At 43.1% G+C, this 10487-nt stretch overlaps 2 protein-coding genes across 2 annotated transcripts; both read right to left on the reverse strand.

Annotated features, from left to right (window-relative positions):
* Positions 1-540: 540 nt before the first annotated feature.
* LOC117901895 (casein kinase I) lies at positions 541-1852 on the reverse strand. The gene has a single exon (XM_034812858.1). It carries the CDS (start codon positions 1753-1755, stop codon positions 664-666), a length of 1092 nt encoding a protein of 363 aa, XP_034668749.1. The 5' UTR covers positions 1756-1852; the 3' UTR covers positions 541-663.
* Positions 1853-2126: 274 nt separating this feature from the next.
* On the reverse strand, positions 2127-3152 carry LOC117900679 (casein kinase I-like). Its single transcript, XM_034811125.1, has one exon. It carries the CDS (start codon positions 3113-3115, stop codon positions 2129-2131), a length of 987 nt encoding a protein of 328 aa, XP_034667016.1. The 5' UTR covers positions 3116-3152; the 3' UTR covers positions 2127-2128.
* Positions 3153-10487: the final 7335 nt, after the last annotated feature.

Here is a 10487-nt window from a genome sequence, read left to right on the forward strand (position 1 = left end):
CTTTTGTAACGGAACTATGTACAAAAAAATAAAATGCAACTTTTCCACTTATTTTCGCTGCCACAAAAATGGAAGCAGCGCAAAAGAAACTAATAAAATGTTCTTTGCGGTTGGCAGAACTACATTTTGCCAGGTTTCCGAGGGTATAGAGTGAACTTTGGTTGGGCGTCTACTATAAAATGTATTTTGTTTTCTCATAACCTGGGAATGCCTGCTGTACTCCACTATCCTGTCCGCTACTCAATAAATAAGTAGCGTAAATAAACCCAGCACTCTGTCCTGCTTTTGCCAACTTCCTTTCGAGGTGGAAAACTTTCGGTTGGCAGCTCTCTCCCGTTTACATGACAATTTGACAGTTTATTACGTTCCCTCTCCACTCTCTCCATTTCTCTGTCCGCAAAACTCAAGAGAGAATTTAATTTTAATAGAAAAACTTAGAGTGGTATTCCGTTCCCCATAGAGCTACACCAACAAATGGTCGAGCTTAAGCATTCTTTAATGAGCTTTCATTAAATATTTAAAGAACAAAACATAGTTGAGTCAAGTGTCCACCAAATTGTCAGCAAGTTGTAACTGGCCAGCCTCAAATCTCATCCAACATTCGTGTGTGATTAACAATAGTGTAATGAACTAATTTTGAAAGTGTTTTGGAAAGTAGTCGTCCTACTTTCTCTTGCTGTCTGTCGACACATCGCCGACACAGTGACTGCACCTGAGCACTGAGCTAAGCTCGGTCTTCTTCGGCAAAGACAGACGTGCTTCGGTGATCTCACGTGCTCGCTCCTGGTCACGCTCTCGTTGACGCTCCAGATTCTGTTTCCTCAGCTGCGACCAGTCGAATATATTGTCGTATTTGAGGTTGAGATTGCGCGATAAAAGACCAAACAGCTTGCGCATGTAGGTGTAGTCGGGATCCTCGTTGAAGCGCATGCAGCGAACGTACTTCATGACCACAGCAAACTCTGTTGGAAACGACTTGCAGAGATCCTCGATCTTCGTGCTGCACTTCTTCTCCAGGATCTTTTCGTACTTCTGCGCCTTGCTGGCGGCAGTGATGCCCTGCCAGGGCAGCCTTCCCAAGTTGAAGTACATCAGGCAGTGGCACATCGATTCCAGATCATCGCGACGCGACTGCTCTATGCCCTTTTGGGCATTGATGGAAGCATAGCGCACGGTTCCTGTCAAACTGCGATCCTTGCGAATGGGAATATGCAGACGGGACTCGGCATCCACATATCGCTTGGACAGACCAAAATCAATGAGAAAAAGCTTGTGGTCCTGCTTGCCCATGCCCATCAGGAAGTTATCTGGTTTGATGTCGCGATGGATGAATCCAACGTTGTGGAGACTCTCCAGGCGACACAGCAGCTGATCGGCGAGCATCAGGACCGTCTTCATTGAGAAGCGCCGCTTGCATATAGAAAATAGCTCCTCCAGAGAGGGTCCCAGGAGCTCGATAACCATGGCCTTGTAGTGCTCCTCGCTGCCGTAGTGCTTGAGTGTGGGAAACCCCGGACATCTCTCCAACTTCTGGTATACCTTGGCCTCGTACGCTAGCTGTGGATACTTGGCCTCGTTTCGTTCAACCTTGATGGCTACCTCGGAAGCGTCCTTCAAGCAAACGCCCAGATAGATATCGCCAAAGGATCCCGAGCCAATGCGCCTGACCACCCGGTACTTGCCGCCGACCAACTGCTTATCCATGGGCAGTGTTGCCTTACGTGTGCGTCCAGTAGGACTATTGTCCTGCATCATTGCTGTGGTTTGTAACTTTGCCGGGATTTTGTCTGAATTTGTTTTGCTGTAGTCACAGCTCACTCTGGCGACAGACTCTGAGCTCTGACTTTTTTTGTTTAAAAATAATTTTGAGTTTTTTGTTAAGGCGAAACTACTCTAATCCGATTTGGACGTTTGACACATGGGTGTGGTTGTCAAGTTTAGTTATCTTTTAGTTTAGTGATCGAAGAGATGTGCGTTACGCACAGAAGGTATATTTTCCCATAAAGTATATCTATTCTTGACACCAAACTAAATTTTTGGTACATTAATACACATCATTTTCAATTATTATTCAAATTTATTAAATGTAATGTGTTTCTGAAAATATCCTTGAACATTATGAATAACATTAAAAAACTGCATTTTCAGACACGGTATAATAAAGAGAGCTAGTTGATTTTTGTTCTATTGGTTCCTGGCCTGTCGAGCGATCCTTTCGCCCCTCCCTCAGCTGAGTCCAATCGAAGTTTAAGTCATATACATGGTTCAGATCCAGAAAAACGATGCGAAGCATTTGACGCATGTACACATAGTCGGGGTCTTCCTCGAAGCGCAGGTTTCGAATGTATTGCATGAGCATAACGATCATGGGAGGAAACGCATCGCACAGATCGTCGATCTTGGAACTCTTCTTCTTTTCCATGATCAGCTCCATTTTTTGCGTTTCGTTGGCTGCTGTGAGACCGATCCACGGCAGTTTTCCCTTATAAAAGTATATCATGCAGTACATGAGGGATTCAAGATCATCGCGACGCGACTGCTCTTCGCCCTTCTGGGCACGGAGCGATGAATAGCGCAAGGTCCCGAATACAGAGCCCACCCTGCGAAAACGAATATGTTTCTGAGTTTTAGGATTCTTGAATTGGCGTGACATTCCAAAGTCGATCAGATACACTTTTTTGGATTTGTCGCCCAGGCCCATCAGAAAGTTTTCAGGCTTGATGTCGCGATGAACGTATCCAAGGGTGTGGATAGCCTCCAGCCGTGCCATCTGCTGATCGGCGAGCATTAGGATGGTCTTTAGGGAAAACCTATGGTTACATTTGATAAAGAGATCGTGCAGTGATGGCCCCAAGAGCTCTATGACCAAGGCCTTAAACTTCTCCTCACTGCCATAGTAAAGAAATGTGGGAAACCCAGGACTGTTGCTCAACATCCGGTACACATTGGCTTCATTCATCAGCTGCGGGCATTTTGATTCGTGTGATTCAATCTTGATGGCAACCTCGGTATTATCCGTCACGCAAATGCCACCATAAATATCCCCGAAGGCACCTCCTCCAATTCGTTTAATCACCTGGTAATTGCCGCCCACCAGCTGGTATTCCATGGCCATATCTGAATTTTGGCCTCCTTTATATGAGCTAATGGTTATTATTAAATATAATATCTCGTGGTTTCTGTTTGCAAAAATGGAAATGATTGACTTTGACGTTGAATTCATTGTTGCTTAACTTAATATTTTACCTGATTATTTATCTATGCGGTGTAAAGATGCGATTAATATTAAAGGCTTTAAACATACATTAAATTTACAAACAGTTTCCCATTCAACATTCAAGAGCATAAAACGGGAATTAAATACTGAAAGTTTCAATGCAAAATGCAATATTTTAATGCATCATTATTATAATGGAAATAGCCGGGATATAAATATGAAATTAGATCATTAGCTTAACATTTGTCAATTTAACTAAAGGCGCACAATGGCACAGGAACAGAAACCGAAGGAGGGAAAGAGATGTGCAGAGGTAGGAAGCGCGATGGCTGTGAGTGAAAATTAAGCGCTACTAAAGGTAAATAAATAATGAACAAACACACGTAAAATGAAGCATTTATAAAGCCGCTTACAATCATGATAACGATGGCCACCACCACCACCACGACGATGATGATGATGATGATGGTGATGGTGTCTCTCAAGTGTGTGCGTGTGGCAGACAATGCCAAAGCGGGGAACAAAGCAACTTAACTGCAAGTGTGTGTGTGTGTGTGTGTGTATCTGCGAGGTGGTATCTGTGTGCAGGTGCATTAAATGCTATTACCGTGGGTCTTTCTCCTGGAAGCCCGGAGTGGAACCAGTCCAGAGCCAGACCCATCGAAAGCCAGCTCAACTCGAGTCAACCCGACCCAACAGTGGATGCGTCAAGGCGGGATGGCGTTTTGGCGGTATGGCGGAAGGCAGGCGGTTGTCAGGCAACGTCCATTGTTAATAATTTTGAGACAAAAGGCCACACTAAAACAATAACTAAGCACGCATTAAGTAGTAAGTAAGTAGATGACAATGTGAGCCAGGGACATTGCCAAGGACCTGCAAGCACTGGGGATGGCCAGAAGTTAGTTACGTGCACACAAAAGTACTTTTTCCGCCCACCCACCACTCCACACAAAAAGCATAGGAAATAGACATAAAAGCCAAAAGCTAAGGAGAACAGAAAGTAGCAAAGAAGCAAAGAAGCTGCTGCAAACGACGAAGACGTGGCACCAAATAAAATAAAACAAATATAATGAGATTTCGTGCAGCAGCATTCGAAATAGAAGCTGGTAGCATGAGTGGGTGTGGGTGTGGGTGTGGGAGTCGGAGGGGCCAGGAGCATCCAAACAAGCGTAGCATACTTATCAGCGTGAGAGCACAGCAAAGATGGCGTCGCTGCTATCTTTTGTCTGTGTGTCTACTACGTGTGTATCTGTGTGGTGTGCACGTGTGTGTGTCGGCCACAACAACTAAATTTATTTTAGTTTTAACTATTTGCCCGGCACAAACAGCGAAACGGCGAAAAAGCCACGCTAAAAGTAATGCGACGGACACTACCGCATCTCTATCTGTGGCTGTGTCTGTAAATCCGAATGTGTATCTGCGTTTGTGAACTAAAAAATATGTAGCTATATTTGCGACTGTGTGTCTCTGTATAAAGCAACGAATTTGTAGCTCTATCTGTGTTCTGTTTCGGACCCAAGCAAGTTGTGTCTATATCTGTGACTCTGGCAGTGGGAACTGCCAAAGAGACTGTAGGTGTGTGTAGTTAACACACACAGCTATCACACATACTCGTATGTATGTGTGATACACACTCGCGCACACAAAGAGATACATTTTCACTTTTCACAGAGTACAAAAGCCGGCAGAGGACAAAGGATATTATAAATTACATACCAAGTTCCACTCTTCTTTTTTTCCCCTTTTTATTCCTTACAGCCTTCTCGCCTGGCCCCCTGTCACTGTTTCTGTGTCTCTCTGTCCGTGCGTTGCGCAAGTGTGTGCAATTTGGTCTCTTTCTTGTATGATGTGGTGTTGCTCGCTTTACTTTAGTTTCAATTTTTAAACCCAGTCCCCGCCGCTGGAGCTCCTCCATCGTGTTATTATAATTTTAGCAGTTTATTTTCTTTTGCTATGCAAACTTAATTCCATTTCTATGTTTATGTGCTTACACACTTTTTCAACTTAAATACGGCTTGGCACAGGGTGTTGCAATCGGTTTGGTTATCATCTGGGTTGCTATTGTTTAAAGAGCAGAAAAATCAGAGTTGAAATTCATTCCGTTGCTGCTGAAATGATTAAATCCCAATCATTTGGAGACTTTAAAGGCACCCTGTTTTGTTGCAATCAAAGAAGAGCAACATCAACAGCAATAGCAACATCGTAAGGCACAAAAAAGTGGCTACCCCGCCGCACAGTCAAAAGTCTGTTCGTCTGAACTGATCGGACGGACATTATAGCTGCTGTCCGCGTCGCAGTCAGCGTCCGTTTCAGCGCCACTGTTGCTGCCTCGGTCGCTGTCGCTGCCGCAGTCGCAGTCTCTTCTTCCATGCGACTGTACCAAACGTAGTACGCAAACAACACACACCGTGCCACGTCTATATAGAATCTAGAAGTGGAGAGTAGATGTACATGCATATGGCGGCATATGGCAACATTCCACGCGCTCATTCGGAGGCACTCCACAACAACAACCTGAGCAGCAGCAGAGTGGCAGCAATTGTGGCAGAGGCAGCAACAGCGAAATTCTGCAGCCACTGAGGCTGTGGCAGCGACTGTGGCAGCGACTGTGGCATCAGCAGAGCTTGAAGTTCGTTTTGACGTTGGCAGGCAGTACAATTTCGTACATTTTTGGGAACCACCACCACCTCGGCCATCACCACCGTTCAGGAGTAGCAGCAAGAGCAACAACAACACCACCACCAATATCACCCTCTTCCCATTCCACAAAATCTGTGTGTGTTTTTTTTTTGTTCTCCCTATCTGTGGGGTTGTTTCTGTGGAACGTCCCACAGGCAACAGTCGCCGGGTCCACAGGCTCAGTCGGGACTATAAAAATGGATTTTTATTATACCTCTGCTGCTGTTGCTGCTACTTCTGATGGCTCTGCTGCTGCTGTTATCTCTGCTGGCAGAGTTTTCTCTCACCTTGGTGTTTTGTAGGTAAAAGCCAGATACCAAAAACTTTCCTCCAGCATGCCGCTTCGCACATAAAAAACGCTTTTTGAGTGAGTACGGGCGAAAGCTTATTTTGGGGGGGAAGCTTTGAGCAAAAGTTTGTTCATTCATCTGGGTCCTGGCAGAGACTGAAATGTAATTTTGGTTTTCAGCTCAAGAATGAATGGGACGTGGCTTAGGGGATCGTAGCGGTGAAGGGATGATCCGAGGTGCCAAACAGCGTAGTTCAGGGTACATTTTTGGGACTTCGAGTATGATACATCGATTTTCAGACGTCAGAGGCTATTTATGAATTTTATAATATAAATGTTCGATTTTTGTACCTCCCATATAAGTTAGGGCTACCTTTTATATCCCTTGTAGAGAGAAACTTCCAAAATCTTTTTTAAAATCATAAATGAACTCTAAGACCACTTCATAGGAAACTGAGTTCTACCAGTCCAAACTAAAATTATTTCTTGACCACTAATAACTCGAATGTTACAGTCAAAAAGCATCAAATAATTCTGAGTCCCCCTTTTTAGGATATCTCATAACAATTCCACTCAAATCTCTCATAGGCAAATCACTCGAAAAAGCTCAGCATCAACGAGAAGCCGGCAGCAACAGTCTGTCTTTATATACGCTCTGCACACATAGATACAAACCCATACACACAGAATCCATCCGAGTATATAAGTAACTATGTAATAAAGAGAGCCAGGACCGAGTGCGGGCCAGGGGGTTGCCACCACACCCCCTTGAAGCAGGACACTATTGGGATTAAGTCGACGCGGCAGAGGCTGCGTTTGCAGTTGTGAGAGAAGGATGCTGCATCTGTGAGAGTAGCCAAGCTGTATATGTGTGTGTTTGTGTGTGTATGTGAGCGTATTTTGTATTATTTTGTTTTTGCTTTTTGCCATTTTGTACATAAATCACAAAGCAGCGAACGGAGACCGAGACTCTGACTCCGACGGAGAGCCGAAGCGGATGCTGCGCAGTTGCTGCTCTGCTTGGCTCTGCTCTGCTCAGATACATCTGTATGGGTGCCGTTCCGGTATCTGTGTATGCATGTGTGTGTGTACCGCCATTTGGAATTTTTCGAAATTGGGGTTCGCTACAACAAACGCATTTCGTAGTAGACGTTTAGGCGTCAACTAGTGCGCTTGGTGCTGCGCTTACACGTAGATACTCTCTCAGCCCAGTGCTGAGCGAGCTTGGGGCACAGATGAACGTTGTACCCTGGCACCATCTGCTGCCAGCACCTTCTTGCAACTGCCACAACCACTGCTCACAACATTCAGGACGCACGAACACCACAAATCGAGGAGAAAGCGCCATGAAACGAAGAGACAAAAGCTATTAAATATCCCTAGAATGGTATCCGCACATACAGACAGACAGAAAGACAATACGACAGACAACAAAGAACAAAAGAATGACCGAGTGTTTCATTTTAATTTTTGGAAACCGATCCACGACCACGAACGTACGACAGCCACATATTTTTTGCGCAAACCTCAACTCGAGCCTCGACCCAAATGGAAAACCGTACGAAAAGCGAATTAAATGAAAAGTGAAAATGCTGTGTAAATATTTCTAACATAAGTTGATATAAAAGTGTACAAAGGCCCAAAGCCGCAAAGCAATGGCAAAATGCCATCATAAATGATTAATATTTAATTCCGAATCCGTTCTGAAAGTGCGCGTTATGTAAAAATCTCTGGGGTATGTACTTGATGTTGTAATGGAATATACTACGTCTATTTGTCATGCATATTTTTGGTGTCGTTTTGATGTCAATGTCAATGTCAATGTTGTCCATGTTTTGTAATTGTCGTTGTTGCCTAAATGTTAATCGTTAATATTCACAAGAAACCAAACTATGATAATGAACAATCATAATATTCAACAATACCTTGAGTGAGTATGCACCAATTTCTATGAATATTCAATTGTAGTTTAGCTTAAAGAGAGGTTTCTACGATTAAGAAAATACGCAAAAATGTAAGATATGTTAAGGATGATAGAAGAAATATATTGGTTTAATTAATTAAGTAACAGCTTAAATCAGCAACCTAAATAGATTAGAATAAATAAAAACTCAAAGAATATTATGTTTCTTTCTGCTAAATATTTCAATGGATAATTTTTTGAAAGGGAAGTAGCAGAATTTATCAACTAAAATTACAGCTGAGCAAACAAATTTTGTCTTTTTATAGCTGGCTGCTAAAGACCAGCCGAAGATGTTAAGTAATGAAGTAATAAATTGCCACATAAAATATTATTTGAGCAAAGAATTGCATTAAATTTATGTTACAACTTCGAGTGGAATAGAGAACATCTACACAAACGAAAGTCTAACTTAAGATAATTTGATTAAGAACCTTTCCAAATTTCAAACATAAATGATTAATTTTAGCTACAACCCCTGAAAGAGACCTCTAACTAATGACCTAAGCGAAAAGTTATTTCAGCAAATTGTGTCGGCAAACACAATTTTCTGTTGAAAGTACAAATCAAATGTAACCTCAAAAGGCAGAGAATGGGTGGAGGTGGAGGTGGAGGGGAATACTAAAACAGAACCAAGAGAAGCAGAAAACTGCAAACAGAAAAGTTTCAACGAGCTGAAATTGTACAACTCATCAAATATTCCTGAGGCCAGGGCGCCTCTCCGTGTGCTTTGCGTGGGCGTTGGGTTAAAACTACTACAACTACCAGAACCGGCAAGGACAGAGCCGGCATCAACGTCGGCATGGCCATCGTCTGCCGAGCTCTTGCCTTGCTTTGCCTTCCCTTGGTCCATGGATGGAGGAAATGGGGTCCTGGTCCTGTCGTAAAATCGAGTTCATCGTGAATTCGAAACGAGAAGCCGCAAACGGCTGGCAACCCTGCGAATCTCAAGCACCCACCCAGAGGCATGCCACACGAAAAAACACACACAGCCACACAAACACACACACAAACACACAGATGAGTGTCATGCGTCGTACGCGATGTCAAGGACCGCACCCAAAAAACTTTTTCGCCACGCGAATTTCTGACGAGCTCAGATCTGATGGATGCTGGCAGAGTAGGAGTGGGATGATGCTTGGGTGCTCCTCGGCCCGACTGTCGATGATTTGTAGGGGCAGCTTTTCCGAGGGTTTGCTCATATGGGAGCATTTATGGACATTTCAGGTTGTGAACTCCGGAGGAGTACGCGAGCGGAAGGAAATGACATTTTTATGTGTCTTCCCGACAGCGTCGCGCCTCGTCACTCCGCACTCGCTCTCGTACGTAGTGTATTCTCCGCCAAAGAACTTTTTGCTTGGGTGCAAAAAAAAAAGGAGTGAAACGTGCTTTGCATAAAATGCGAGCTGCTAGTGTTTTATGCTTTAGTCTCACACACACAGACTCTCAGAGATACGGACACAGATACATTAAAGCCATAGCAGACACACACACAAAGCTAAAACACATCCAAAGCAGACTCGACTCTCACACAGAGGCAAGTTGATTTAGTTCGCTTTTCGCTATCTCTTACGGTTCGCTGCCATACAAATTTGTTGCCTGCCTTTTTTGTATACACTTTTATACCCGTTTTCCCCCTCTATTTTTATTTTTTATGAGTTCTCTACCATCTCCAGGGTTCATTCGGGCTGCTTTTGTTGTTTGTCTGCACTTGTTAGGGCTTAGCTTTGTGCGTCAACCAAATGCTTTTCGTGCACTTTTTGCCAGGTGGAAAATAGTTTCATTCAGTTCTGCTTTGAGAACAAAGTTGTACAAGTTTTTGAAGTCTCAGCCATTCGTTTTTGGCTGGATGCACAGAGTAATTGAGGGGAAGAAAACAGTTCTAATGAATTTAATAGGAAGCAGTACAGAATATTAGGAATATATTCAAAATTGGTATTAAAGATTTGTTTAAGAGCAGGGACACATAATTTGTATTCTAGATTTTATCTTGTGTGGTCTCGTGTGACTTTCCATTTTGGTTTTACATAAATACAATTTAGGATCTAATTTCTTTAATGAGACATTTTTAATAGTTCCTTATCTGGAAATGCCGCTGCTTATTAGAGCTATGTCTATGAGGAAAAATGTATGAATTATATTTTTATTTAATACTTTTCCCTCCTTTTTTTTAACCTTAACATACTTACATTCAAAACTCATTTTTCAGTACTTCATTTACGTTTAACCCACGCCATTAACAAGCCATAATCTCTCCATTGAAACCGTTTTTTCTTACTTTCAAACCTAAAAAGACCCCAACAGTAGCCATGACATCAGCATTGCTCATATAATAGCTGGCA

This window comes from Drosophila subobscura, chromosome U (assembly GCF_008121235.1).
Source record: "Drosophila subobscura isolate 14011-0131.10 chromosome U, UCBerk_Dsub_1.0, whole genome shotgun sequence".
Classification (NCBI taxonomy): Eukaryota; Metazoa; Arthropoda; class Insecta; order Diptera; family Drosophilidae; genus Drosophila; species Drosophila subobscura.

Coding starts and splice junctions, on each gene's coding strand:
- LOC117901895 (XM_034812858.1), bottom strand. CDS start 1,755: ATGATGCAGGACAATAGTCCTACTGGACGCACACGTAAGGCAACACTG.
- LOC117900679 (XM_034811125.1), bottom strand. CDS start 3,115: ATGGCCATGGAATACCAGCTGGTGGGCGGCAATTACCAGGTGATTAAA.